This window comes from Alternaria rosae (assembly GCF_020736505.1).
Source record: "Alternaria rosae strain MPI-PUGE-AT-0040 chromosome Unknown BKA58scaffold_1, whole genome shotgun sequence".
NCBI classification, from domain to species: Eukaryota; Fungi; Ascomycota; class Dothideomycetes; order Pleosporales; family Pleosporaceae; genus Alternaria; species Alternaria rosae.
The window spans coordinates 4,644,525-4,672,363 of record NW_025763570.1 but is presented as its reverse complement, the minus strand read 5'-3'; the positions used below and the strand labels follow the sequence as shown (position 1 = coordinate 4,672,363).

The 27,839-nt window shown below is 52.4% G+C and overlaps 13 protein-coding genes across 13 annotated transcripts; 7 read left to right on the top strand and 6 right to left on the bottom strand.

The window, feature by feature from the left end:
* Positions 1 to 23: 23 nt before the first annotated feature.
* On the bottom strand, positions 24 to 1,678 carry BKA58DRAFT_374418 (Anp1-domain-containing protein). The gene is made up of 2 exons (XM_046169330.1): positions 333 to 1,678; positions 24 to 279 (listed from the first exon to the last, which is right to left on the bottom strand). The coding sequence occupies exons 1-2, from the start codon at positions 1,413 to 1,415 to the stop codon at positions 259 to 261; spliced, it is 1,104 nt and encodes a 367-aa protein (XP_046031969.1). The 5' UTR covers positions 1,416 to 1,678; the 3' UTR covers positions 24 to 258.
* Positions 1,679 to 1,805: 127 nt separating this feature from the next.
* Positions 1,806 to 5,062, top strand: BKA58DRAFT_374415 (uncharacterized protein). The gene is made up of 3 exons (XM_046169329.1): positions 1,806 to 2,054; positions 2,103 to 3,587; positions 3,647 to 5,062. The coding sequence occupies exons 1-3, from the start codon at positions 1,875 to 1,877 to the stop codon at positions 4,793 to 4,795; spliced, it is 2,814 nt and encodes a 937-aa protein (XP_046031968.1). The 5' UTR covers positions 1,806 to 1,874; the 3' UTR covers positions 4,796 to 5,062.
* Positions 5,063 to 6,555: 1,493 nt separating this feature from the next.
* BKA58DRAFT_30048 (transcription initiation factor TFIID subunit 14) lies at positions 6,556 to 7,893 on the bottom strand. Its single transcript, XM_046166915.1, has 6 exons — positions 7,625 to 7,893; positions 7,525 to 7,565; positions 7,294 to 7,442; positions 7,075 to 7,226; positions 6,778 to 7,015; positions 6,556 to 6,728 (listed from the first exon to the last, which is right to left on the bottom strand). Exons 1-6 carry the CDS (start codon positions 7,631 to 7,633, stop codon positions 6,640 to 6,642), a joined length of 678 nt encoding a protein of 225 aa, XP_046031967.1. The 5' UTR covers positions 7,634 to 7,893; the 3' UTR covers positions 6,556 to 6,639.
* A 238-nt stretch (positions 7,894 to 8,131) lies between these two features.
* Positions 8,132 to 9,340, bottom strand: BKA58DRAFT_374413 (ran-specific GTPase-activating protein 1). The gene is made up of 4 exons (XM_046169328.1): positions 8,938 to 9,340; positions 8,625 to 8,889; positions 8,446 to 8,574; positions 8,132 to 8,389 (listed from the first exon to the last, which is right to left on the bottom strand). Exons 1-4 carry the CDS (start codon positions 9,223 to 9,225, stop codon positions 8,313 to 8,315), a joined length of 759 nt encoding a protein of 252 aa, XP_046031966.1. The 5' UTR covers positions 9,226 to 9,340; the 3' UTR covers positions 8,132 to 8,312.
* On the bottom strand, positions 9,341 to 12,181 carry BKA58DRAFT_374412 (uncharacterized protein). The gene has a single exon (XM_046169327.1). The coding sequence runs from the start codon at positions 11,956 to 11,958 to the stop codon at positions 9,715 to 9,717; it is 2,244 nt and encodes a 747-aa protein (XP_046031965.1). The 5' UTR covers positions 11,959 to 12,181; the 3' UTR covers positions 9,341 to 9,714.
* A 398-nt stretch (positions 12,182 to 12,579) lies between these two features.
* Positions 12,580 to 14,856, bottom strand: BKA58DRAFT_426389 (alpha-1,2-mannosyltransferase Kre5). The gene is made up of 3 exons (XM_046172959.1): positions 14,181 to 14,856; positions 13,730 to 14,128; positions 12,580 to 13,682 (listed from the first exon to the last, which is right to left on the bottom strand). Exons 1-3 carry the CDS (start codon positions 14,456 to 14,458, stop codon positions 12,818 to 12,820), a joined length of 1,542 nt encoding a protein of 513 aa, XP_046031964.1. The 5' UTR covers positions 14,459 to 14,856; the 3' UTR covers positions 12,580 to 12,817.
* Positions 14,857 to 15,113: 257 nt separating this feature from the next.
* Positions 15,114 to 15,652, top strand: BKA58DRAFT_434832 (uncharacterized protein; the record flags this gene model as incomplete). The annotated part of the gene is made up of 2 exons (XM_046173293.1): positions 15,114 to 15,144; positions 15,192 to 15,652. 2 exons carry the CDS (start codon positions 15,114 to 15,116, stop codon positions 15,650 to 15,652), a joined length of 492 nt encoding a protein of 163 aa, XP_046031963.1.
* Positions 15,653 to 16,115: 463 nt separating this feature from the next.
* On the top strand, positions 16,116 to 17,355 carry BKA58DRAFT_374407 (uncharacterized protein). Its single transcript, XM_046169326.1, has 3 exons — positions 16,116 to 16,332; positions 16,382 to 16,579; positions 16,629 to 17,355. Exons 1-3 carry the CDS (start codon positions 16,123 to 16,125, stop codon positions 17,106 to 17,108), a joined length of 888 nt encoding a protein of 295 aa, XP_046031962.1. The 5' UTR covers positions 16,116 to 16,122; the 3' UTR covers positions 17,109 to 17,355.
* BKA58DRAFT_374404 (uncharacterized protein) lies at positions 17,346 to 18,236 on the top strand. Its single transcript, XM_046169325.1, has one exon. The coding sequence runs from the start codon at positions 17,499 to 17,501 to the stop codon at positions 18,045 to 18,047; it is 549 nt and encodes a 182-aa protein (XP_046031961.1). The 5' UTR covers positions 17,346 to 17,498; the 3' UTR covers positions 18,048 to 18,236.
* A 395-nt stretch (positions 18,237 to 18,631) lies between these two features.
* BKA58DRAFT_447788 (uncharacterized protein) lies at positions 18,632 to 20,229 on the top strand. Its single transcript, XM_046174248.1, has one exon. It carries the CDS (start codon positions 18,753 to 18,755, stop codon positions 19,968 to 19,970), a length of 1,218 nt encoding a protein of 405 aa, XP_046031960.1. The 5' UTR covers positions 18,632 to 18,752; the 3' UTR covers positions 19,971 to 20,229.
* Positions 20,230 to 20,395: 166 nt separating this feature from the next.
* BKA58DRAFT_447784 (uncharacterized protein) lies at positions 20,396 to 21,530 on the top strand (the record flags this gene model as incomplete). Its single annotated transcript, XM_046174247.1, has 2 exons — positions 20,396 to 20,599; positions 20,651 to 21,530. 2 exons carry the CDS (start codon positions 20,396 to 20,398, stop codon positions 21,443 to 21,445), a joined length of 999 nt encoding a protein of 332 aa, XP_046031959.1. The 3' UTR covers positions 21,446 to 21,530.
* Positions 21,531 to 22,167: 637 nt separating this feature from the next.
* BKA58DRAFT_29999 (uncharacterized protein) lies at positions 22,168 to 23,535 on the top strand. The gene is made up of 3 exons (XM_046166911.1): positions 22,168 to 22,377; positions 22,429 to 22,990; positions 23,042 to 23,535. Exons 1-3 carry the CDS (start codon positions 22,196 to 22,198, stop codon positions 23,426 to 23,428), a joined length of 1,131 nt encoding a protein of 376 aa, XP_046031958.1. The 5' UTR covers positions 22,168 to 22,195; the 3' UTR covers positions 23,429 to 23,535.
* A 1,381-nt stretch (positions 23,536 to 24,916) lies between these two features.
* On the bottom strand, positions 24,917 to 27,571 carry BKA58DRAFT_29979 (uncharacterized protein). Its single transcript, XM_046166909.1, has 2 exons — positions 26,704 to 27,571; positions 24,917 to 26,655 (listed from the first exon to the last, which is right to left on the bottom strand). Exons 1-2 carry the CDS (start codon positions 27,328 to 27,330, stop codon positions 25,081 to 25,083), a joined length of 2,202 nt encoding a protein of 733 aa, XP_046031957.1. The 5' UTR covers positions 27,331 to 27,571; the 3' UTR covers positions 24,917 to 25,080.
* Between the last annotated feature and the right edge of the window lie 268 nt (positions 27,572 to 27,839).

Sequence of the window (27,839 nt, the reverse complement as noted above, 5' to 3'; positions counted from 1 at the left end):
GGGAGACTAATTCATGCCGCAATGCTGATCGATCAATAATTCAAAATGTTGCAGTAGAAACTTTCGTAATCCAATTCAAAGATAATGCTGGTATATCTCTTGCCAGCAAGCCTTCTATACCCCTAATACATGACTATTTTCGTACATGCAATGCTCGTGATATCAACAGTATGGCAGTCGGAAACTCCCTCTCAAACGCCGCCCAAGACCGCCAAAGGAAGCAGTCTGCAAATAGATTGTACATCGCCTCGGGTCTTCTTACTCGTTGTAGTGGTACACCTATGACCAATGTTAGCAAACAATGTCTGTGTGGCAGGACAGAAACAACTTACAAGGTAGTTTGGCAGTCCAAAACTTTCCCAGTTCAGTCGGTTCGCCATCTTGGCAAAGCCTTCCGTCTCAATGAGGTTGTAAAAGGCAAATGGTGGGAACATGGCACCGTCTCGGTGTACCTCCGCCTTGACGAGCAAAGTAGCGCCGCCGACTCCGTCGAGCTTAATCTTTGCTTTGGGGTCCGCCGATGTGTCGTGCATCTTAGCCATGAGGCTACGGTATGTAGCCATCTCGGCGTACCCTTCGAGCAGAATGTCGTCCTTGCCCATCTTAGCAGCAAGGTCCTTGGCTGTGGGGCTGTCGATCCAGTTGTTAAAGTCGTATTCCCGGATGTCCATTGTCTTCTTCTCTTCATTGTAGTATCTTTGGAAGCAGTTGGGCACGATGATGGGCACGTCGTAGTCGGCCAGATCCTGGATCAGAGTGGGTGGTGTCTCGACGATATCCGCGTCCATCCACAGGACCCACGAGGTTGTGGGGCCTAGCGTTGTGAACAAGAGCGAATTGCGCGCCTTGGCCATGGCTGCACGTCGTGCCTTCTGGTTTTCCATCTTGTGACGCTCGGCTTCGGTTTGCGACTGGAGTGGGGACTCGGTGTCCTGGCGGAGGATGGTAATGGAGGAGAAGCGATTCTTCTTGGATCCAGTTTGTGTCTTGGTGACTTGCGCCTGTAGCGCTGCGTATGCGGCATTGCCCTCCTTTGTCTTTGGTATTATGAAGCCCAGGGAGATGAGGTTGTGTGGGTAGTTGAGCTTGAGCAGGTTGTCCCAGTATTCTTGGTAGAACTTGGCCAATGGGGTGAGGATAAGGACCGTCTCCTCGTTTTCGATTGGCGTGCGCGTGTTGGTCACGTTGTTCATATAGTAATGTACGACGGGCGGCGCGGCCTGTGGAGCATTCGCTTTGGACTTGCGGAACGGTAGCGAGGGTGGCGATAGGGGGTTCGAGGCTACCTCTCCTCCTCCTTTTCTGGTGATGGATGGCACATCGGTACCAGAGAAGAAGAAGACGAAGAAGCCGATGCAGAGGATGCCCGCGAGGATTATGGTAATCGGATTCGAGCGTCGGAAGGAGCGTGACATGGTGGGTGGACGATTAGGAAGGAAGGCGAACCGCGGCTGCCAAATGGGAGGGGTCTATGAAGGGCGCATCAGAAGTAGAGGCAGACGGTGGTGATGGTGCGGGCGTGGGTCGGCGCAAGGAGGTGTGTGCGAGACGTGGCCTGGCCGGCGCACCAAAAAGTGTCAAGGGCGTGTGCAGGCGCCCGAGTGGATGGCAAGCGTCCGGTGGGCTTGCAGGGAGTATAGACGCGTCGGTTGACAGGCTCAATGCTCGGGCTGGCAGGTGACAGGAGTACTTGCTATGCTATCACGCCCGTTGTCGCGAGATGCGGCTCTGCTTACGTACGCATCTCGTCTCCAGGGCCTGCAGGCATCTTGGGTAGTGCGATCTGCTAGCTGCGCATGGTGCGTCATGACCACCTGCACCTGCATCTTCAACACCACGTCCATGCTTCACTATGGTCAATTGAGCTTCGACAAATGCCTCTACTGGTTGCGCGACAATGGCCAGTCTTGAGGCGCGCCGCTGCCGCCGCTCGTCCTCTGCGCTGTCCCTCAATCATACCGGATAGACGCGCAAACTTCGATCAATTCAAAGCATACCACGCACCCATTCGTCGTCACTGGGGCATAATTGTACCACCGTCTGTGGGATCCCATGTAAGGAAAACGGTGCAGACCGCTGCCGCATTCTAATGATGTCTACAGCCACACGATCTTGTTAAGCATATCACTCCTCCACCACTGGACGTTGCCCGTCAAAGGACCTTCTGTGTCTTCTTTGTCACGCCTTCGTATGCGCACTATTTACTGGACGATGACGCTTTCCTCCGCAACGCTCTTCTGCAGGCTTACGAAAATGCGGCCGACATACCGGATCTCCAAATACATGCACTGTGTGCTGTCGTAGACAAACTTCCCGTCAGCAGGATAGGGGAGAAGAACCCTACTCAGCCGCCTCTTGCTGGAGCCGGGTTTGAAGGAATATCCTACGCGATTCTTCCGTCCGATACTTCCGTACCGTCTCAAGAACTATCGCCATCGGACAAGAGTGCTATCGATTTCATATTTGCCGAACACAACGTCGAGGACACCGTCTATCGTGACACATTGCGATTGCCTCTTGCGAATACTGTCTTCCAGACAGGTACGCCATCCACCATGATCCTGTCGACTTGGACCCTAGATGCAAATCGTCAAATAACTCCTGTGTCCAAGACCAGCATTTCTCATCATGGAATCCGCTTAGTCAAGCAACAGAAGGACTCTGCTGCCGCTCTCCACGTTCCATTAATTCCACTGACAATGCCCCGCATAGTCAACGGCTGCATGGGCAACATCATCCGCAGGGTTATCGGGCCTGACGGTAAATCTCTACAGGCATCGTCGGAACTTGAGAATGTTGTTCCCAGATTCTTCAAATCGCGAGGACAGCCTGCGCAAGCGACTGCAGCTTGGGCACTAGTGATACCCGATGAGCTGAGGGCCGTTATCGCCGCTCGAACAGATGAGATCCTCTCTAGCTTGCCAACAGACAATCAAAGTCCGGTCTCCGAGCACGCAAATGCATGGGAGCGTCTATGGCGCAGTGATCCTCCTCTCTATAATACGCTGGTGTCGCAAGCACTCACTGAGGGAGCACGTCTCCATCGAGTCTTGAGTGGTGGAGGCGGATGGGGAAAGAAAGCTGGCTTATTATCGTTGGATCCTGCACCGGCCATTCCAGCTGCGGACCCGTCAAAGGATGACGATTTCTTCAGCATGATCAGTGATCCCCAAGACTTCGAGTCAACTCTTACGCCAGTGGTGCGAGACGGTGACTCGATACAGTTCTTCATCTCTCCGAAATCAGATCTTGAACAGTTGGCTCAAAAGTCCGGTCACAGAGGGACGATCAGATCGGCTGCATTTGGGAAAAAGATCAATTGGGGCTGGGAGGTGGGCACAATTCCTAGCACGGTGGACTCGATCCCTGGGGAGTTGTCGCAACACAGTGAGATTAAAGGGGACAAAATATTGAGCTTTCGTGGCTTTGGTGCGCTGAGTGAAGGAGCGATGACGCTTACACAGCACGCTCGGGTAGATGAAGGCAGGCTCCACAGCGTCACTACTACGGTCGATGTTCCCTTTTCTCGTTTCCGGACGATACGTAAAGATGGAGCTACGCCTGATGACAAGAACGAGGACGAGGACGTAGGTGAGCCTGATGTGGACTCGACCTTCCCATGAATGTACTCTGATAGCCCATGTAGTCAATTCATGAGCCAAATACACCGAAATATGTGCCATCCATCCGTGCGCAAGTGCCGACCCCCGAGGTCCCAGTCGCTGTACCCGAACTCTCTAACGCAGTGGCCCTCAAAGAGCCATCGCGACCCCCTCCAAGACTGACAGTAGCTGAATTGGTCCGCAAACTCAAAATAGAAGGCCAATCTACTTCCGGTCGGCTCCGTGTTCGGACAGCGAACGCAATATTGCGCAGATTCGAGAAGTTCTTCGATCAACACAAGACGAAGCATACAGCTGTCATGTCAGAAATTCGACAGCGCCACTGTCTATTGATGGCTGTGAGGTTCAGGACGCTTATGGTCGATGCAACGGATCTGATGGAAGAGGCTGATTCCATTTTGGACGGCGTCAATCGCAAACTTGTGAGAAGGGTTCCCGCTAAGGAGAGAGAGAAGTCAAAGACCGAGAGGCTAGAGAGGAACGCGGAGAAGAGGGAGAAGAAGAGGGCGCAGAAGGCTGAAAAAGCGGCACAGGAAGAAAAGCGTGCTAGGAGAAAGGTCATGACGAACGCGGTGTTGCCAACAGCGACGGGTGCGCCAATCCGCAAGTTTGCCTCCTATGGAATGTCTACAGCAGCCGAGATCAACAAGAGACTGCAGCCTGCCGTCTCTGAAGTCTCCCGTCTGACTGAAGAGGCGAGAGCTATCATGGCTGCTATTCAACACACCAAACCACACATCCGCAGAATGCCCGTCTCAAAGCTGGCAACAGCCCAAGCCTTCAACCAAACGCTAGGTTACGCCGTTCAAGAGATCCTCCGTCTGACGGAGGAAGCACGCACTATAATGATCACCATCCGGCAACGCAAACGACAATACAGACGGCAACGCACCCAGCAAACTCGGCGCCGCAGGCGCATTCGACGCGTCAGCCCGCCTGTACACATTGTGCGCTACCCGTCTCGGAGCTGGATGGTGCGGAAGAAGACTGTGCCTGCGTTACCGAAAGGTAAACGGTCCGAGGGAATCAGGACAGTGATGCAGCGGCAGCCGGGATTCAGAGCAGCGACCCAACGGCAGTCAGTAATACAAGAGAGGAAACAGAAAAGAGATGAACTTGCGGCTACGGTGGCGTCTTGGCTCGGTGGCGGTGGGAGTACTAGTAACGATTAAAGCGGGCTTGAATCCTTGCTTACCACTGCGGAGAACGATGAAAGGAGGGACAGGAGGGGTGGGCGGAGGCGACGGAGTTGAGTGGATGTGGAGGATTGTTGATAAAGAGTGAGGATGTAATTGCAAGATGATGTATAACTACTTCTAGGAGAATGAAGACTACATTAATATCGGTGCTCGAGAAACTCATTGCAGGTACGCATACCCCATCCTCATCTTTGTGTACCGCATGCAAAGGATACTTCCACGGGTCATCTCATCTCACGTCTATTGTTTTTGCTAGCGCTAGAGAGGTACAAATACCAGCTTTCTCTCTGCTCAGTCCCCTCTCTTATGCTATCTTTTCCCCCTTTTTTTCTTCTAAAAAAGATGCGACATGTTCGATCATGTCGTCTAGTTCAGAAGATCTCAAAACTCTTGGCTATGGTTGGTGCTGGCTGTCGAAAACAAAAGATACAGCTCCTCCTCTGCTCAGGCTTCTCTCTCATACACCAACATTTCTGGCTCTTCTTCCTAAAAATACTAAGACCTTTCTGTAATGTCGCCGAAAACTCCAGCGATGCCTACCAGGATCAGTCCTGGCTGTCCCAAAAGATGCACAAGATCTCTGATGTCTTTCCGCTCTTCCGATCTTTAAAGCCACTTCAAAATCCACTATGCTTTTCTCAAGTCGAAAGCTGGTATTCATACGCACTTGTCGCTCTTTCCGTCGGCCTTTTCAGACTTCGACATAAGGAATGCATAACTGCGCAGTCAAAAAATACAGCCTCATAATCGATGGCGATTTCCTGCCGCCCCTAATCCCGTCTAAGAACAACCGACTCCGAGACGTTTTGATGTCTGCTTCTTGGGCTTTCTTTGCTCAACTAAAACATATTCGAGAGGCTGCGATGTCTGCTTCTCCGGCCTTTTCATGACACGGGCATTTCTTCAAAAAACATAAGTCTCTGTTTACATGAAGCTCTAAAATCGGCACAAACCTAGGCATGGATTTAGAGTTCAATACATCGAAACGCATGATCACCAAAACCAACTCGTCAAAAAGCAGAAGGAGGTGGGCCATGGTCTCTGTGTGTATTCTGTACGATGCTGCCGTCAAGCTTTCTAGCCTCTTCTCTTTCGAGGGATCCAAAATCACGCTAGGCCTTTTCCCAGTCCTTCTTTCTTTCACCATACCTTCTATGGCTTTTCCAAAAATCCAAGACGCTCCGCCAATGGAATCGAAACATCGAATCTTTCAATATATGTCTGGTGCATCGGGCGCTGCGACACGTAAATATGTAGCACTTCTTGTCCGACCCAGCAACGAAATGCTATCCAGATGTTATGGTTTGTGTGGAAGGTGGTCAGTAACTCTTGCTCGTATTCCCTCTAAGCGTTGGAATCAGGTCTATCATGTTCATGCAACCATCGACTCGAAAGTTTGCACGAAAAAAGAAGACCCCAAGAATTAAGTAATCTCATTTCTCGCCCATGCATATCCACCTATAATAAGCCTGTAAACCTCCCAGCGCCAATCAATATCAAAAGAAGTTGCCATGTATGCATAGCCACCCAGCTTTTGCGCTTTATAAAACTCCGAGGCTCATGAAGACGAGAAAACAGGAACAGAAACATGGGGATATATCGTTCGACGTTGTCCAGGCACAGAGAATAGGCCGGGGGAACTCGACACATGGACCGCACGATCCTCCGCTACGAGGTGAAGCAAGCAAGCGTGATGCTGCTACATTCCTCTAGCATGGAGATGCTGGGAAGGATCGTGGACGTGCAAACGAGATGTCGTGTGTTGGTCGGTCAGGGTCGAATCGACACTAGATAGAACCTCTGATCGCGGAAACAACCTATAATTCGACTTTCGAGGCCGTGAAGTCCCAGAGCATCTTGACGAGGGAATCGGGGAGGGTGTAGAGGTCGACGTGGAACTCGCCATCTATCACTTGTTAGCATGTTTCCTGCATTGTGACATGACCAAAACCTACTCTCGACGTCGTTCTTAGTGTACGTCTCACTGGTCTTGTTATCGTGGACCAGGGTGACCACGTGCAGTAGGTCATCCTCGCCTAGCTTCTGCAGTCCATCGGCCAGCTTCTCCATGTCTACGTTCTTGTCCCTCCGGCCCTTCTTCTTGGCGGCGTCCTTGTTGCGCATGCCGTTGGCCTCGGCGGGGCCAGACTCTGCGAGGAGAGCGAGGAGCTCAGGCTTGGGGTTGCGGAAAGTCTGCAATGGCGGGTTAGCAATGTTCTGGCTGGTTAAAAGCGCGCGTATGTGGTACTTACGACTTGGTGCTTGGCCTCATAACGCTCCGCCTGGAAGTTGAGGTCATGCTCGAGGGTGTGGTCGCCGCCCTTGCCAATAGCGGACAAGACGATGGTCATGTCGAACTCACCCCAACCTTTCTCATCGATGCGGAACGGCGGCTTCTTGATGACTGTTGGCATGTTAGTGAGGCTTCTTGCAGATGGCATGCTGCTGAGCGCATTGTCCGGCGCACTTACTGTGCTTGTTCTTCTCGAATGACGGATGCAGGTTGTAGACGGCCTTCTCGAAGACGCTGGGCATGACCTCGTTGCCCTGGTCATCCAGCAGCCAAACCTCTATGCTCCATGATCGCATGGGGTATCCCTCAACGGGCGAAGGCTCCGCGCTGTGAATGCGTATTAGCGACTGGCGACGTGTAGACGCGTGAGATGGGCAAGCGCATGCGATTGCGCGCGGATAGTACGTACATGGGCTTCTGGTGGGTGATGAGCTTGACCCATCGCTTGACCTGCGCGATTGTTAATATTTGCGCGATAGCTTCGAGTGCTTCTCCAGGCCGCAACTTACGTCAGGCATCTTGTCTGATTTGCGCCGCGAGGACTGCGTAGACGGGCTGCTGCGAGCGTATTTGGTTTCGGCCTGCCTGAAGAATATGTGCGTGAGGGAAGTAGAGGCGGTTCAAGTCGGGCGCGATCTGGCGTGTCTGGCTTTTGCGACAAAGCCGGGGCGCGTCTGGTAAAGGCGAATGACTGGAGGTGCGCGGTGGCTGGTCTCGGGTCGCGAGCTCTGATTTGGCGAGTTAACTGAGAGATGGTCGCGGGGCGGCGGAGACGGAGACTAGTTGCTTTGGCTTGGCGCAAACCATCAAGCTGTAAGAAAAGCCCGCGGGCTGCACGAGCACGGAAGCCTGCCTGACAGGGGACTAGCCTTCTGCCAGGTGAGAGACGTGATACGGCATCGGCACATGTTTGCATCGCAGGTGAGGCTGCAGGTCATGCAGGGTCAATTTCGCGATCCTGGAAAGTAAAGTCACCACCACCAAGTCGACTCGTTTCGTGCCATCAAGTACTTGCATGGGGGGACGCCGTTGACTACAGTAGTCGGGCCATTTAGTTACTATCTAGTTATGTGCAGGGTGTGGGTAATCTCTTCTACCACCATCATATCATGCCGTCCCAAATCCTCATTCACTGTTCGTGCAAACCATCTTTTCGTATCTCATCCTATCCTCCAAGCTGTAATTATCCGGCAGTATTTACTGCTCCGACTTGCCGAAAAGCGCCTCGTTCTCTTGCTGGGCCTTGATGAAGGCCTCCTTGAACTGGTTGGCATCTGACAGATATAGTTAGTGCTCCGCTGCGCGGTTTCATGGATCTTCTTGGACTCACTCTCGCTGTTGGCGAAACGGATGGCCAGGGTCTGAGCCTCGGGCTCGCCCTCGCTGACATCGGCCGCGGCGTTCCAGACCCAGCTGCGGTCGCTGCCGACGTTGGGCGACAGCTTCATGTCGGGGACAACTATGCACTTCTCAGTATTCGCTTCCATGTTCGTGTTCCATGTATCATACCGTAGTGGTTGGCGCAAACCTTGAGGGTCTTGTCACGGCGCATGACAAGACGGGTTTTGCCATTCTCTTTGTGCTTCAGTAACCGGACGTCACCAGTGCCGCGCTCCTTCCACTCCCGCGATTCCCTGTCGAACTTGAACAGCTTGGCGCGCATCTTGAAGACTTGCTCCTCGAGTTCCTCGTTAGTCTTGGTGTCGACCTTCTCGGTGAGGTGGACGACGGGCTGGAAGTCAACATCGGGCTCTTCGTTCTCGGGGTCCTCGTCCTGTCGCCATGTCAGCACGTCCTAGAAATCTTTCGAGCCTATACGCACCTCGCCCTTGGGCTTGGAAGCACCTGATGGCTCATCGACATCGTCGGCCTCCTCCTTCTTGACCTTTGCGGGGCCGCCACCGAACATGGAGAAGACGTTGTCCTTCACTGCGGCCGCTGCCTCTGTCGCCTTCTCTGTGATGGGCTTGTCATCCTTGCTCTCTGTGGTGGTCTCGGGCTTGTCAGATGCCTTGTCGGTGGTGACCTTTGCGGTCTCGTCCTGGACAAGAGTCGCCGCAGGGTTGGCGATCTGCTCGGCGGCGGGGTCGGGCTTGGCTGCTTCAGACATCTTCTTCTATGAATGGGGATTATTCGAGTCGGTGTGTGATAAGAAGAAAGCCGCGTTTGTGGGGGGGATGTCGTGTGTTTGTGGGTTCTTGTGTCAACAACTGCCTGTAAATTGGGAAGTGGGATGCCCCTCCAGAACGCGCTTTACCCGGTTGGGTAGGCTCAGGGACGTGCGCCCAACGCGCCCTCACACCTGACGCAGCATGCACTTAACCAGTTCGCCCTACCTGATGAGTCAATGTGTAACCACGACAGTACACAGCCAAGGCGAGGTGTGCATCTACGAGCTACTGTATATGAATTGTGGTATGAGATGAATTTGACAAATCCTATAACTCCCAAGTTGTCCTACCATCCACACCAGGTCCCCGGGGGTATATCACTGCACCCTTGTGTCTGCCCTCCTGCCCATATACGCCGCATAATTCAAAACAAGACAGTGCAGAAAGTCACATGAGATCCTCCACTGCGTGCTGCCTCCCTACGTGCCTTAGACCGCTCCTCCTACCTTTGCACATGCCCAGCTCTGCCCCTCACCGCCTTCCTTTGCAGACAGTCCTGCCGCCGTCTCCATCTTGCACCTGACGCGAAGAGCATTCATTCTGGCCCTTTGCATCGCTGACGATGTCCGCACTGGTGCGGTCACCTTTCGCAACCCCATCCACGTAGCATCCGGTATCTGTCTTGCCCGATGAGCCTTCATCTCTAGTTGATGCTTAGTCTCCTGAAGTTGCTTGGAAGCGTAGAGATCCAAGCCGGTCATGTATTCTTGCAAGTGCTGTGCAGCTGCAGCAGATAAGTTGCGAAGGGTCATTTGTGTATCCAATATGTTGGACTTGGCAGTGCCGAGAAGTTGATCTAGCGTCGACTTGTTGTGTCCTAGCATTACTTCGAAGGATTGCCGCAGGAGAGGCTTCGAATGTGTTGCAATGCTGACATTGAACTTCTCGAATCGATACTGCTGCTCCAGGTCGACAATATACTCGCCAGTGATGGTCCGGTTGTAACGTGCTGGAACCTCTTGCGAGTGGTGAGAAACTTGAATCTGAAGTTGGGGCTTCTTCCGGTTCGAATTGAAGGATTTAGAAGGACGTAGTACAAACTGATGGTCTCCGGTGGTATAAATTTCGAAACCTCCAGCCTGACTGTTCTTCGCCTTTGGCTTCTGGGTAGCCTGCTTTGGCTGGGATGGTATAACAGTGAGGCCTCGAACTTCGTCTATAAGGCTCGTGCGACATAAGTGTGGGTAGCGAGCCGCACTTGGAGACACTGACGCTACGGGTGTGATCGTTGTAGTATTGCTTTGAATCTCTGAAACGGCTGGTGACACTGACCGCCCTTGTGACACTTTTTGGTACAGCATAGGGGTATAAGCCGCACCCATGAGAAGCGCGGGGATGAGGGCGAAGAGGACGAAAGCAGATGCTAGCAACCTTGCAGTTGGCCATGGTGATCCGATCTTCTTCGTAGACGTCTTGGTCTTGTCACTGAACCACGATGTGCGGGCTGTCGGAGCAGTCTTCGTGCCCTGTGCTTTTGCTAAATGAGGACTGATGAGTGCGAGATGGCGGTTAAGCTGCGATGGCTCCAGCTGGTCGAACTGGTGGATATCGAGGGGCAGTACTTCCTTCAACTCGTAATCAGTGTTCGGGTTGTCCCGCCCTTCTACGCATACCCGTAATGACATGGTGTTCTCATCAACGGAAGATCCAGCTCCGAATGGATTGGTCTCAGCAAGTTCGATGCATGGGATTGTCTCGCGTTCGAATACTTCCTTGGCAGATGCAAGATCTTGCTTGTCAGCAGTGTTGTCAAGAACGCTTGGGTGACAAAGGACCACAAGGTCTGGTCGATCTGAAGAGTGAGCGGAGAGGCCGGAGCCGAACATGAGCTGTCGTCCATCTTCCATGATGGCGAGAACGTGCCTCTTCTCGCGTGACTTATGAACCTCCATTTTAGCACAACGATCAGCCTGCGGGACGGGGGCATAGGGCTCGATGTGACCGCGGACCATGACCGACTTCGAGGTGCTAGGGTAGGCAGCGAGTGCTGCGCAGATCTTAGAGGTGATGGTGCCCTCTGCCCACTTTCCACTACCAATGTATAGTATTCGGTATGCGTCTGGGGTGGCGAGAGGGTCTTTGGACAAGGCTGCCTTGACTGACAATCTGATCTCTTTGCAGCTATAACGGTCGAATACCGGTGGTAGCTCGTCCGTATAACCTGCCGAGCTCTTGATGACACTGCTTCCGTGGCTTACATCAGACCTGCCCGTGTTCTGCTCTTGAAGTACGAAATGCCTTGAGCTCATGCTCCCACTCAGGTATGGCGGAACCTCTGTCAGAGAGGAGTCTTCGCCAGATAGTATAGGGTGTACGTGGGTTTGCTGCTCTTGGGTTTCGCCGTGCGAAGAGTATGTGCTATCTTGTAAGTGGTGCTCGCCGGCTTCGTATTCGACGTCGTCATCACTGAAATCGTCAGACGTGTCATCGGGCGTGGGACCGTCGGTCGACGCGATCGACTCGGTATGGGCTTCGTCGTCGGACATGTCCATGACGCCGTCGCCGAGCAGGTCATAACTGCTGTCCTCGAGAGAGCTGCCCGCCTCTTCTGGGGCTCGGCGTTGAGTCGACCTCATCATGAGCGTTTCAAGATCAAGCTTAGTGAGCGAGTGGGCCACCTGCACAGGGGGGAACTTGAGATCCTGAGAGGAGTTAGGCTCGCTGGAAGACATGTCAGCCTGTTTTCATGCGAAATCCACTGCGATCAGAAGTTCAAAGCGATCCGAGTGTGGTGGAAGGAGAGAGAGGGGAACGGTCAAGGTGAGGTTGTGGTGGGCACCAGGTGGACGCTGCCTAACTAGCTGCGGGCGAGGCGCGTATGGGGGCCTTCGGGAGGAAGTGGGGACCAACGGGAGCAGGTGACAGCACATACCAGATTGCACACTGATAGCCTGATAAGTGAAGTGTAGGACTACCGAGATGTTGTCAGTGAATGCGAGAGATGAGTGACTGTTCAAACAGCTGCGAGTTGTGGTGACGACAAGGTGCTGATGGACGGTCGAGCTTAGGTGGGATGCGAATGGGGGAACCCCGCATAGTCTCGTAGTAAGCGATAAGATACGGAACATGGTTCAGATGTCCAAAGCGGACCACCTCATTCAATGAAACTGAACAAGCGAGCTGCAGTCTACATCAGCACAACAACAAGGCTGAGTAAGACGCTGAGGCAATGCATATTCCTGGTCCATTTACTTCTATTATTCTTTGAAGACGTTGACGTTCAACTTTCCCCTTGAATAGGGTAGGGCTGTCATCTAAAGCAAGCAATCAAATAACCAAATAACGACGAGATCATTCAAGAGCAAAGCTGTTCTCAACTTGTTCGTATTCGTTTTCATACACTGTGTCGCCAATGCGCAGAAAATAAGTAAGCCTGCAACGACGCCCGCGTAGTCCTGATGCTCTATTGAAGGGCGGCCCAGCCCATATGCAATGCCAACACCTGACGCCTTACTGGAAAGAGGAGTAGATACTAATGTTCCCGCAAAATGCTAGCCTGAAGCTGATAGAATATCACGCGAGAAGAGGAGATCATGGTCCATCAGGCCCAGGTGATGCCCAGCCACCAGCCACTTCTACCCATTCCGTGAGGCAGGACCCTTCTTTGCCCTCTACGTCGACAATATCCTGGTCGCATTTGCAGCGACAGCCGACACCGTTTTCTTTGACTGGGTCATATGACGCCCAATACTTGTCTTCTTCCAGTCGCTCCTTCTCATCGAGTGTCGTCTTCTCGAGATATGGCTCTCGAGCAAGTTGTCGCGCAGGTGCGTTGGCGGGACAATGTTGGATGGTCGTATGCCGGTATCCAAAGTCGCGGAAGTAGTGGATATCCTCGGGGCCAAGTAGTGCACCAACAGCTAGCGAGTGGATAGGCGCATCTCCCCATCTCTCCATCCAGAAGCCGCCACTGCGATCCATCAACTCGAAAAAGTCATTGTACTCTTTGCTGCGGAACCAGTTCAGATTGGCGATTTCAAAATTGCTCCAGAAATGGCACATGTTGTATGATTCGCCCTCCATGTTCTCGGGGTGGATCTCAGGCATGGCCTCTGTGCCAAACTCGGAATCCATTATATCCTGGGGAAAGAAGTTCTTCTTCGACTTGGGCTCCGTCTTGGGCGCCTTCTCGTCCTCCTCTTTCGGTTTCTCCACAAACATCTCCCACATGCCCTTTGAGGTCAGGTTGTTGTTACGCTTGTAGGCCGAGGCATATCGCCAGATGTTGGGGACTGTTTCTCGTAGCTCCTTCACCGCGATGGTGAAACCGTATGTCTTCTTGTTCCGAATCATGTGGATAAACGGATCGTACGTGATGTCGCAGAAATATTTGATCTCAGGCTCGAGGCGCCAGTACCACTCGTATTTGGCGAGTAGTTCATGTTGGTAAAATTTACTGTCCTTGTTAGTGGCAATCAGCATCTGGCATGCTAGGTCACATACCCCGAGTAGAACCTGCACATGTGATGGTAGCTCTCCATACCGCCGTACATGATGGCCCTGTCACCCTGCTTGGCGATTCCTTCCTTCGCAACGTCGGGATCTACCCAGTCGGGGAAGCCCCATTGCTCGGGAGGAATCTTACCCCACTCCACTGGAGCACTGACATGAGCCAAGACCGTCTCTCTGAACGTCTCGTTGAAGTCTCCGTCGTTGAGAAAGACGTAGGGGTAGTGGAACCACCGATTGAAATGTCTCTCAATCGACTTGACCGACTGTATAACACCATCCAGTTCCTTATTTCTCGCCAGGACCACGAATGCGGCGTTTGCTCGGGGCCCATTGACCTGCGGCTCGAGGCAGCCTACAGCGAATGGCTTATCGTATTTCTCGCTTATCCGTCTGCGCATTGTTAGATGTTGCTCGGATACTGTGGTGATAGAGTTTCACGTACCTTATCGAAGGAGGACCTCCGGCGGGCATGTTCATAATGCCCTGCGAGTCTGGAGACTTTACGAACAGAATTATGATTATTATTATAACGAGACATGGGAACAGCAGCACCAGGCCCAGAGGTATCGACACGGACGAACTGCCCTTCAGCCGTATCCTGCGTCGAAAGAAGGACAACCGTGGGGAGTTCTTTTCGGCGCGGCGCGGTAGGTCGTCCAGCTTGTCTAGGCTGTCCTTTGAGGTCGGTAGCCTCCTCGTCATATCTTGCAGGAAGCCCATGGTTGTGCCCGTGTCTGATATGCGTTTCTCTGCCAATGGCAGCCCTATTGCTCTTTGGCCCAGTCGCAAGCGGTGCGAAGCGAATTCGAGAGGTCTAGAGGGCGTCGAATGAATGCGACGGTTGTGGATGAGGAAAGGGCGACGTGTTCAACCCAAGGAGCTTGGTCGATAACGAGCGTGTGGGTCGTGACTCCAGGTGGGTGTACAAATATTGAGATCGGTTGGCGATTGGCGCGACGGGCTCAAGCTTGTAACCCTGAGGGAGTGAAAGGAGAGAACAGGGTCGTTGAATGTCAATTATTAGCGGCCGATGATTGCGTATGCGTTTCGAGATCTGCTAGTTGACATGTTCCCTGTCGGCGGAACGCGCCAAGCACTTTAGCACGTACGCCGATAGCAAGTGCAGCGGACCAATACGTTTCGGGATGGGCTTTCACCCACCATATCTAGGTAGCCAACTAGACATCTTGACGGAGTGAATCTTATCTGGAACCAAGAGTAGACTGCAAGTGCATCGTAAAATATCCGCAGCTAACGCGGCGAAGGAGCCGCACGGAAACCCGCCGCTAAGCGATCGACACGACGTTCAGCCAAACGACTAATCTAGACCCTTACGTGCATGCCGTGTCAGCACATCCCTTGCACTACAACCACCATGAGCTTCAAAGCAAAAGACCTTCATTTCGGTAAGCTTTAACATAGCGCAGTCGTATCATTCGCTGACCCGCCACAGACAGCTCACAGCCAGCCTTCTTACAGCGGCTGCGTGGACAACTCACCAGTGGAGACACGGCCCGTCATGAACACCCAATCGCCCGGAATAAGAGGATGAAGAAAGATGACGACGAGGACGATGCGCCTACGTATGTCATGGAAGAGACGAATCAGTCGCTGAGTAAAGAGGAATACGATGCGCTTGTATCAGGCAAAGACGACAAAGAGGGAGGGGAGCCGGCTGCAGACGAGGCAGGAAAGAAGAAAGACAGTGATGCCAAATTTCAATCTAAAGATAAGATTGCTGAGGTTGGTGCAGTCTCAAAGAAGCGCAAGGCGGCAAAAATTATCGGAGACGATCAAGACGAGAGTATGAAAGGAGAGGAGACAGATGTGAAGAAGCCAGAAACGAAGTCTGTGAAGAAACCGAAGAAGAAGGCCAAAGCTGTCAAGCTCACTTTTGGCGAAGATGAAGGCTGAAGAGGGTCGCATCTCAACCGTTAGACATCACCCACTTGTAAAAGGCGATGGATCGATTCACAAAGCTATGTTTGGTTTCCCTATTGACGCCAGTATCACATCAGGCTGCGCGAGGCTATCGGATCTGCTGATACCTCGAGGATGATGATCGCTTTCATTCATCTGCGACTCGCTCGCGTGGTCATGCAAACTGGTCCATAATGGACAGCAACAGCGACGCGATGCATATGGCGCAAAGGATAAGAGGAAGCTCAAGCTGGATCGTGTGTACTCTAGCATGAAACTCACTTTGTAGCATGCCAAGTGGAATGTCGCATACGAAGGCTACGAACTTCCAAGGTTCTACCTGTTCAAAGATGCTACCTAGGTAGTGAGGACACGGGGCAATATAGTGAGATTAGTACATGCCAATTCTAAATGTGATGGTACAACATTACTTGTCATAGTTTCGATCTTCCTGCGACTGATCTATGCAGCACGTCACCTCTGACCTATCACGTTGGCCCTTCGTGGTTAAGAGGCAAGATCCCAAGATGCTGCCAAGGTCGGAACGTTCCGATCGGAACCAGGATGTCACCCCAAGCGCTCGGGACTCCACAAGGAAGTTCAAGCCTCCTGCATGCGGTTTCACTTGTCCATCCAAAGTTCTACCATACAACATGGCGAAGTTTTCGCTCGAGGTAATTCACACAATTACCCGTTCCAACACATTTCTCATCTATTCTTCAGGACTTTGACAAACACATCGAGAATCTCCGCGCACAACTCCTGTTTCTCAATGAGACGCTCGATGCGACGGATCACAATGCCCCCGACTGGCTGGCTACGGACCTGATCTCACTGCGAAATAAGTCGGGAAGATTGCAGGACGACATGAAGAGATTCAGAGATCAGCTCGAGGACGAAGGTCTGGCGGAAAAGAAGAAAGTATGCTGTGCCGTCGCGCGCACGACACCGAAAACCTAACAAGCGACAGGTCAAGACCTCAAATAAACGTCTTAGTATCGAAGGCGCGAAACATGCCTCTGACACGCCCACTGCGCAACCTCCAAAACCCAACACGCAAGCCATATCTCCTCTCGTGGATCAGTCACCCACACCACGCGCAAAGCGAGCCAGAATCGAAGACAACTACGTTGTTCAACATGTCGATGTCACCGAGGAAGTGAATAGGCGATTACAAGAGAGCCGTTTGCGACGCCTGATGCAGACGCCGAGCACTGCACAGAAGCGGAAATTCGATGCATACGAGGATGGACCCAGGTCAGACGGGCCAGCCGGGACAGATGAAGAAGGGCAAAGAGGTGGCGGTGAGTGTGAGAGAACCCCGACGAAGCGGCTCAGGAGTAGTGGGATATTTGAGCAGCTAGGAAATACGCAAGAGGACGGACCAGGGAGGCAGAGTCCACGCTTTGAAGACAGAGTCGACGTGAAGAGGAGGAAGTTCCAACGATAACCAGCGAGAAATTTGCGCGTGTTCATGAAGTCGGCTATGCATAATCGGGGCGAAACAGGGAAAACGGCGTAACTGGCATTGGGGGTCGAGAACAGCATATCGATAGGCGCATTTGAATCATGAGCAGTTTAAACCGAGTAATCCTATGTTCTGAGTACTGCTAGCATAGCTTCAAGATCTCTCCGCAGCACCTCCGCTCCGAAAGGGAAGCTGCAGCCGAGGCGGGAGCTAACTGCCGTCTTTGCATCATTGAACTTTTTGACATCGCGACCACCGAACTACCCTTACATCACCCCTTCACCCTGTCTGCTCGAACTCCTACACGTGCAATCAATCTACTTCGACACCCGCTGTGTTTTCAACATCGACTGCGCGAACACATTCACCAGAATGGCGACACCGAACCCCGTACAAAATGTGCCCCTCCCACCAGAAGAGCGCCTTGCCCTCGAGCAACAAGCCCGTTACCAGCGCATAACACGCAACCTCGCCATCGGCGGCCTCGTATTATGTCCAATAATAGCCGTACTCCCACCACGAAAACTAGACCTCTACACATTCTCTCTAGGCATCGGCTTCTACCTCTCCGCCGATCATCTCATCACACTACGAACAGGCCGCGGCCTCGTACAGAATCTCAGTCCAATGCGAGCCATGGATCTACCAACCGAACGCGCAAAGGAGATGCAGAAGATATTGCAAGAGGAAAGGGAAAGGAGTAGAAGGACACTGGAGCGGAAGGAAGGGCAAGAAAAGGGTATACTTGGGAAGCTGTGGATGGGTGATGAGGAGGAGGGTTGGAAGGAGCGGCGATTGGAGGAAGAAAAAAAGGCGATCGAAGAGGGAAAGAGCTATGGCGATATGATATTTGAACAGATTTGGGAGGTCTGGAATTGGGACAAGAAGAAGGGAAAGGACGGTGAGAGCAAGAAGGAGTGAACACGTTTTTGAGTCTGCAAAGCCGCATTCTCTTGTATAATACGCATGTACGATATCGCTTTTGGGAAGGACTGCTCTTCGTTGTCCTTACGGTAGGGTATCCGGAGCCGACTAGTAGTGGCAACGCGTTCATGAGGTGATGACCTAGATGTCTTAACGAATATAGAGACTATGATCTTTGGAAACAAAGCGTCTCAGCTCAAAAGAGGCAATCAGTGAATTGTCTCTCATATTAACTCTCTGGATGCGCTTCGGATCTGCGACGATGTTGCGAGACAGTGGATGCCCAGTGCAGCTGACTGGCGAAACCGAGTTCTAACAAATGTCTCCCAACATGTCGCAACTTATTCTCTACTCCGCAAGCACAGCAAACAGTCTTCCTCTAATAAGATGGCCAAGGTTTACGCGAAACGAGCCTTAGCACTAACCGTATGCACAGGAGCCTTGTTTGTCTATCGACCATGTCCCTAATGTAGGCATCCGCCTATTGGCCTACTCCAGCGCCACCATCTATGCTCACCAAACTCACCACGTAGACCTGTCTCAGCCCATACCAACTGAAGGGCCAAACAGTAAATATATCTGACATCGTTTACGCAGCCTCCCATTTCCTGTGTGACGTCCTTCCCGTATCGACAGGGCCACAGATCTCGGTAACCATACGCCCTTTGCTCGTTATTGCAAACCTTCGTGAAATTCTACAGAATGTCTCAGCCAAACGCGCCACTCAGTCACACAGGCGCCGATCTCTTCATTCCATCGATGGACGAGGAGCGACAACTCTCTCAAGCCGACTTCAACGAATTATTCGTGTCAGATGGCTCAGCACAGCCCATCTTTTCCTCAAGCAACAGCGATATACTCGATGAGCTCAGTTTTACATATGAAAACGGCGCTTTCGCAGGTGTTAACTCATCAAACATCTCTACTACTTCGACTCCCGACTTCTCAACTTACGACTTCGGCCAGAACGCCGCGGGATACCCGACTCCCGGACCAAGTACAACACACCCCTACCCGCTAGATCTGCAACGAGCCTTCCCAACAACAACCGATGATCCAGACTTCAACGATCGTCCCCGACCTTTACGATCTCAAACAAACCATACCTACCTCCACTCAGAACAGCCGTCGCAAGGCTACGGTGGTCGTCGTCGATCTCTGAGTACCGGCGATACAGATCGCATTGCCGCAGCCAACAACATTACCAATCCGACTTTTGTTCGGCTCCAAGCACCGCGTGCGAGAACAGCTACACCGGAACATAAGAGAAGGCATGCCGCACACTTCCAGCATGGAAGAAGTGCGAGTCAAGGTCTGGCGCCGAAAAGAAGGCCACTCAATCCAACAAGCATACCGTACTATGTGTATAACGATACACTCATCGGCGATATGTTCTCCACACCTATCGGTACGCCGCTGAACGAGATGATGGATCACCAGGATCTGAAACATGGCACTAGTCACAACAGTGTTGGCATGAAAGATGTCGCAGTTCGCTTGGATAACCCGGTCATTCGGCGTATGACACGACCGGACGAACTTGCACGAAGCCGACAGATCATCGAGATTGGCGCTCTAGCGGTCGCCAGTCACTGTACGCTGGATCCTAGGCTCGGGCTACATAATCCTACCACTAATCGCGCCCGAGCTCTGAAAAAGCTCGCCGATATCGAAGAACATCTAGAAGATAAAGAAGCAAGAGAGGCTCTTTCGGCATGTAAGACGATTCGAGACGCCTTGTCGAATAGAATTGAAGCTGAGGTCGTTGACATAGCAGACGAGTTGGCAGAAGATTATTTGGAGGCTCCTAGTAAAGTTCTTGCGGGACCGCAATGCGACATGTACGATTGTCACGATGACAACGAAATCATGGGTTTGTTGATGAGAGAGAATGTCATTGACTGCCAAGAGACTGGATAAAATTTAACAGGATATCGAAAGCCGATAAACCTGGGCGTCGAAGGAATAGATGCGAGGCGTAGAGTGACTGGGTCGTTATTGGGGTGAGCGTGTACATGGTTGGTTTTGGGCTATACATGATGTAAATAAATACCTCTGATGCACGAGAAACCAGTTGTGCTGTACGTTGGTTCTTCAAAATCATACCTGACACGTGACCTCGGATCCTGATGCTCCTGGAAATTCGATCGGCAAACAGAGTCTCACTGCGAAGACTGGGAGTGATGTGAGTGCTGCATCTCGTATTCTAAACACGCTAGCTCGCGACTTCACATGATCAACGAAGCCGCCCCACCCGCCCCAGCTTACATACTTACCCAGCCACATATCCTTCCAACGTGTCAACACAGGTCATCCTACTTCAATCGACCATCATATCACCCATCATGATATTCCGGATAGCGCCTCTCGCTGCGATGCTCGCGTTGGCGCGATACGTAACTGCGGACGTCGCACCCGAGATTACGACCGTGGCCGAAGGCTACAACGTGATTGCCAAGATCCCATGTGTTGGGTGCCCTTTCCTATACCAAGACACATCAAAAGGCAACGATGCGCCATGGGCTCAGAGGAAAGACGATAACGCTCTGGTAAATCGTTCCTACTGTCGAGGCGCCCAGTTGTCCGCTAATGTACCCTAGCTTCTGAACATTTCCCTTCCCTACGACTCAGCGCATCTAAGCATCAACAATGCCCCACTTTTAGGAGATTCCAAGATCCTACCGAAAGTATACGTTAACCAAGTCTTGTTGGACACATCGAAAGACGATCTCGACAAGCTCGTTGCATCTGATCAACTCGACAACCTAGGGGGCGCTTACTTTGGCGCTTCATACGCCTACTCCCTGCGCCACGTCAAAGACTCTAATGCATTGGTGTTGCACTTCGATGTCATGCAATTGTGGACTGATCTGACTTCTCCGGATCTCACAATCGTCATGGACAGAAAAGAGCAGAAGATCCTGGAACTCGTCCTCTTGCAGCGTCCCCTGCTGTCCGCCGGTGACCCAGCAAGCGCATACGAGATCATTCGCGCTGCACTTATTCCGCGCGCACATTCCAGCATAAATGGCAAGCGAATACCAAAAACGGCAATGTGGTTCCATGATTGGGACGACAATGGCAAGAAAGGCACAGCGACTCATGTTGTCAACTCGGCTTCTGCGTCCTTCGTAACCTGGCTTAGTTCCGGTATCTGGTCTCTGTTCATCTTCATCCTCGCAGTCATGGGATTATTCGTTGTTGTGTGCATGTTTTGTATTTTTGGGTGTGGATGGCACAAAGATGAGTATGAAACAGCACAACACGGAAAGCGCAGCAGTGGGAAAGGTACTTGGGGTGGCAACGACATTGAGGCCGTGCGAAGGTTCATGACGCCTGAAGAGCTGGGACTCCGAGGCAGTGGGAGGGTTGTGGGGGTTGGGAAGAGCGATTGATGGACTGCGAGGTGAAGAGCCATCGTCCAGTCCGTGATCCATCTTGATTGACATCCTGACCTCGGTTCGATGCTCGTGCGTTCGATGCGCGACCACTTTCATTATCATCGTCGTGTTCTTAAAAGTCTCGAAAAATCCTGCTCCAGAGCCCACTTGGCAATGGCACATCATGTTCCCGACCGCTAGCGCGTCACCGTCGCGCCCGCAAACAAGAACATCCTTGGGCAGATCACCGCGCCAGCGAACATATCTCCCGCGCTCACACCTCCACGATGGCACTACCATGACTGCGACGATCTTCGGCGGCCCAAGCCAAATATCTCAAATCGTTCACGCAAAGCGAAAAAGCAACCGGCTGCGACGGCCATGTTGCTTTTGCTAACGACGCGCAACGTCATTCCGCTACTCTCCGCGCGCCGCTAAACGTCATTTACCCAAGCTCATGTCAACGTCGCGACTCGCACCGAACGCTTTCATTGCTCGATCTTTGTGGAGGCCACGGTTAGTCACATGGCTAATTCCAGGCCAGAAGGCTGTTGGCCTCGATGCGCGTCAACGTTGGTAAAGTTTGACAGCAGTTCATCGCAAGGCATCGTCATGGTCTGGGCTCGTGAGGTATGACCGCATAGGTTTGGATGATATGATAAAGAACCTCGTGTTTGCATGTTGGTGGTGTATCATCAGTATAGTAATTAATTTCATCACTTAATTCCAAAGGGTGCTGTCCTGCACATCCACCGAACACGCACAATGGCCATCACCAACACCACCTCCACCGTCCAGGGAATTTTCGCCCTCCATGTCGTTACAGCAGGCAGCTCCATCATCCTCATTCTGGCCGCTCTTGCGTTGTTCGGTCGCCAGCTCGTCGGAGGCCCTGGACGTCCACGTACATTCAAGAAGTTTACCAGGTCAACTCTAAACAGGCACAGGTACGATTCTTTACCTTTTCGTTTAGCAATAAGCAGACTAACACACGACAGCTCCACGGGCACTCAGCTCTTCCTCATCACTGGTCTCACCACCCTCATGATCGCCTACGCTGCGCAATCCTCCATCGTGGCCCTTCAGTCCCGCCTCCCATCCCCCTTCTACATCACCTCCGCCTACGCCTACCCCCAATACACCGAACCCTTTGGAAACAACGATTCCATCAAATATGGAAAGATCATCTCCATCCTCTCCTTCACCTACCAAGGCGCCATGATCATCATGAACGCTTGCATCGTCGGCGCCATCTGGATCCACGCCAACCACGTCCAGAACAACGGCACTGGTATCAAGGAGCCTGGTGTCCTGTCTTGGGCTCTGAACGGCTTCTGGATGCTGGCTATCCTTGCTCTTGGGTTCGCTAGCTGGGCTGTTGGTCTTGCTCGCCGCGGTAGTGGCAACTCGGCGTTGGCATACCCGAGCTTGATTGCTGTCGACTACATGGTGAGGACACTCTACGTTGTGTACGTAGCCACTGTCATCGCTGCGTCGACTAGTGCGACTCTTGAGGCGATCCTTTGCTGGATTGGTATCAAGAAGAACGGTGTTGTCGGTGTAAGTTCACTCCTCTCCTTTTGCGCACGCCGATGTACTGACAATATCTAGAACCGCTCAAAGTCCGCTCTTACCCGCTTTGTCATGCTCGTCACCCCCATCGTCTGGGTCCGCAACGCCTTCTCCATCGCACAGCTCGTCCTCATCTACCGTAACACAAACAACTACTCGCGCACCACCAACCAGGCCCTCGCCTTCCTCTTCATCATCTTCGGTGAGCTCTGCGATCTTGGCATCTTCGCCCTTGTCCTACTCGGCGCCTGGAGCTTCGGTCGCAAGGGTGACCAGAGGCCTGAGGTTGTTAAGGAGGCTAGGTATAGCGAGAGCATGAGGGATAGCGCTTACATTGCCAATCCCAATGCTGCCTACCTTGATGGACCTGTTGGACCAGCTTTTGAGGAGGGTAGGGGCCCGACTTACATTCCCCACGTTAACTAAGTGGAGAGAGGATGATGTTGTACGATATGTGTGCTACTTTGGATGCAAATGATTTTGAAGCGTTATGAGCGTATCAGCGAATTTAAAGTACATAATTGTTAATGAAGTATTATGAAAAGCTTATTCGCCCACTCAGTACATATGACATCCTCTATCCTTCAACCTTCTGCCGTAGATCAACGACATTGCGATTCCTCACATTCCTTATCTGGTATCAATTCTTTTTGTGTGCCTTACCAAAAACAGTAGAGGGGTTACTCTCTAGTTCTTCGTCGGCAGATTCATCGTTGGTGGCATGGTTGGTCTTGCGGCGTTTCAAGGGCTGAGAGGAGGTCGGTCCAGACGCGCTGGTCCTGTTGATCTTCATATCAGCCGACGTACGTACAGCAATACACTGTTGTCTTACCTCTCTAATTTCGCCTTGCAGCATGGCTTGTCCCCATGGCAGTGGTACGAGCAAGCTTGCAGACTCGCACGCTTGGAAGGACCAGAGCCGCCAAGGTGACAGCGAAAAGCGTAACCATGCGATACCATTGCAACGAAGTCTTCGGGGAACCTCTTGTAGTTCTCAGACCAGAGATCATACTCGGTGTTCCAGACAGTGAAGTCTGCGATGAATTTGCGAAGCGGGTCCTTCACTTCTGTGCCGTCGAACACAGCTACGGCATGTTCGGAGACCAGTGTGACGCGATCTTCAATGTCTGCAATGTCGCCCCATTTGATCAAGTTCACCTGCATCCATAAAGTGGGTGCAGTATATCTACCGAAGTTCCCATCTTGTGTCATAATGCGTGCGGCATCCCTTTCCTTCCATCCCACCCACGCTACGCATTCAGTATCGCGCAGTATCTCATCAGTCCAAGCAGATAATGTACCATGAACGTGGTTTTACACCATACGCAGTCCATCCTCAAGCGCTTCGCTTTGCGTCTGGTGACTGGGCGTCGTCGGGAGCTGGACGTTTTGTTGTGGTAGTGCGAGATCTAGACCCATTCAACTGTGATCACGGCGTAAGCAAAGGATATTACGTACGCATCAACTTTCTTCCTGTAGCAAGGCTTCTCGTCGCCGTGACAGTGGTACTTGCAGCTTGTCTCCCAGCCGTCAAGTGGTGACTTACCAGGCATACTAGAAACAAGCCTTCTAGACATGGCGAGAAGAAGACCCATTATGTAGTCAGGATGCATAGTATCTTGATCCATCCCCATCCCAGTGAGCTCATATTCATGAATGGTCCAGGCAACAAGATCTGCAACAAGCTTTCTAGTTGGCGACCCTTCTGGTGTTTTATCATAGAACCTCGAATCGTAATTGGGCGGGAACATGAGAGAGCATGCCGCGCCTTCCTCGGCCACTCACCTCATCAAGCATCTCTCGCGTCACTACCTGCACTGGCACTGCTACGCCTACGACGAATGAACATTACAGTACTGATCAATAATGGTTGCATTTGAATACGCTCGCTCGCTAAATCAAACAGTAGACACAAGAAAAAAATCGCTCATCGACGAAAGCGCGCGCCATAACAGCGCCCACGCTGGGTATCTTACAAACATCCAAATGGGTCATGCCATGTCCGGCCGTATCCAGAAGGAGAGAAAACCTTACCAATCATTCCACGTCTCGAGACCGCATCAAGCGACCTAAAAGTTTCAAGCATACGCTCCAACCCGTTCATCGCCATGGAAGAACCCACTTCCATCGAACCCTTCTTCCTTCGGCGTAGCCCATACTTCTGGCGAGACATCATCGTAGCTCGGCTTGCGGGCCAGGTCTTCAGAGTAGACGCTCGCATCGTCGTTACCCCAGCGCTGGTTCCTGTCGTGGCTTGTTTGGCCGTAGACGACATTGCGGTCATGCGCTGGAGCTCGTGGTGTGGAGCAGCTTATTCGCTGATCTCCTTCACGCGAGATGATCAAGGTGTCGGGCGAAGGAGTAGGATACGATGGTGATGTGGCGGTCGCCGAAACGATGAGTTTGTTCACCAGGGCATGCAAGTCCGAGACATCGTGCTGAAGAGTGCGAACCTGCTGTTCCAACGCCTTCCTCGCGCTCCTCTCATGTCTGAGCGCCTCATAGACGTTTCGCAGCGCTCGTGCATTCTCCTCGTTACTACCGGTGTTTGGAACGGGAGGCACAGCTAGCGTTGGAGAACCAGGCGCAGGCTCAGGATCAAGTGTCTCACTACTTGATTGAACGATGAGCTCTTGATGGATGCTCGGTGCTGATCTAGAGTGAGAGCGCGATGCAGATGCCGACGAACTCCGGTTCCTTGATCGCAGGTTGCGAGGTGCGTTTTCGAGGATGATGGTTTGCCGGTTATTACGGGATGACATCCGGCGGGTGAGTGTTTCGAGGTTTGAGTACCTGGATTCAAGGTCTTGAACGCGGTCCTCAATAGGTATCCGATGTTGGCTCTTCGCTGGCGGCGGAGGTGGTGGAGAAACGCTTCGGACTTGCGGGGACTCTGGGATAGTTTCCTCCTTGGGTCCAAACAGGGCGTTCTTGAGGTCACCAAAGTTGAAGGCTGAGACCGGGGGCTCAACACTACGCTCTTGCTCTCGGCTGGGCTCTTCCGTAATCGGTGTCGGGGTCTGCGATTCGTCCGCCTGCACGAGCGTCGCGCTCATCTCGTTGAACGACTCGTTATCTGGTTCCCGGATCATGGGCTCTTGCATCGGCACGGTGCGGACCGTCTCTACAGTCTTCGCTGTTTGCGGTCTACTATAGATGCTGCCGGACATGTAGCTCTCTCTCCAGAACTTGATCTCCGCACTCCTGCCTCTCTCCGTCGAGGCGCGCTCTTTCGCGAGACTGTGAAGAGCATCCGCGCTTCTTGATCTTCGTCTATCGTGTTTGGACGTCACTGTTTGAGTTGGGCTGGACAGAGCGATACCGATACCGGGAGACATCTCATCTTCTTCAGCCTGTTCGTCCCACGCTGTCAGCTTTTCCCGAGGCTCGTCGAAACTGTGTCGATGAGTAATGGCACTTGGTACAGTAGGCAGCGTGGCTCTTCGGCGACCAAAATCTGGACTGTCCATATCGAAAGTAAGGTATTCTTTCGGCGGACTTGCTGGCGGCGCATTCACGTTCATGGGGTACGGGAGATGTTGGCCTAGCGGATGTAATGGCTGTAGCTCCTCTACTGGAAGATCTGATATCCGAGGACCAGACGGGGGTGTCCTTGGTTCTCTTGGTGGTGATGATCTCAGCATGGTAGGGTCCTATTCCTTGTCAGAATTTGTCTATCACATTGTTTATGGCAGACTTACACTATGGTGGTAGCTGTGGCCACGCTGCATTGGCTCTTCTTCCAGATCGTCCGCTCGCTCCGGGCCTTTTCGCCCGAACATCTTCCGGAATACATGTCTGAGGCCGCTCTTGCGCTTATTCTTCTTCTGCGCTGATTTACCGGCGCTCTCTGGCGTTGAGCGAAACGGCGACGGAGAAGCGATCGAAGTCGATGGCACAATGCTTTCGCGCTGTACTTCGTCCAAGTGTCGCACTTTTGGTGGGGATCTCGAAGAGATCGGGCGCTCGGGAACAGCCGAATCGCGCTGCGGCTGCTGCTCTCCCACGGGATTCGATCGCAAGGCTGACATATGCTGTTCAGGCACAGGCGGAGGAGACTGAAGTGGCCTTGGCGGTGTTTGCGGTCTTTCATACTGCTCTTCTGGCGCGTCCTGCGGCTGCAATGTCCGGTCCAGCGCGCCATTTTCCGCGTACTCCTTCTCTTCCTCTTCATTCAACGGCACATCCTCGGTAATAGGGATCGGCCCGCTAATTTTTAAGTTCCCTCTTCTGATAGCCTCAGCCTTCCAGCTAGAGCGCTGCAGAGGCGAGGGCGAGGGCGTCGACGCACTCATATCGGCGACGACAAAGCCTTCTCTTTGAAGCATATGGATGCTGCGATGTTTTGGATTTCGAGTGTTGGCGAATGCGCTTCTGCGGACGAGTTCTGGAAATTGCGCTTAGGCGAGGTTTACCGGGATGACCCAGCGAGCGTGAGGATCTCGACTACCATCACCGATGTTGCGAAAGCAATTGATGGATAAGAAGCAAAGCAAAGGCGGACCGGAGCGACAAGCGCGGCAAACGTCCCTCCTCCGAAAATAGATGCAAGGCAAGAATAGGCAATAAGGAATTAACAACGATAGCCCCCAAGACTCGAAAGAAGCGAACTCGATCAGAAAGAGCGACGAGGTTAAACGATAGAGAGACGTGCCACAGACGACGCAACAAGAAGAGCAGCAAGAGAACGGGGGGCGGCGTTCTTAGGGTCTATGTATCAGACCGAGAGCGTCATGTACCCTCTGGACAAGGGTGCCAATAGAGTGGGGAGGGTCAGTCGGATGGGGGGCGCGGCGGGAAGGAGGAGGCTATTATTGATGGCGCATTTGCGAATCAA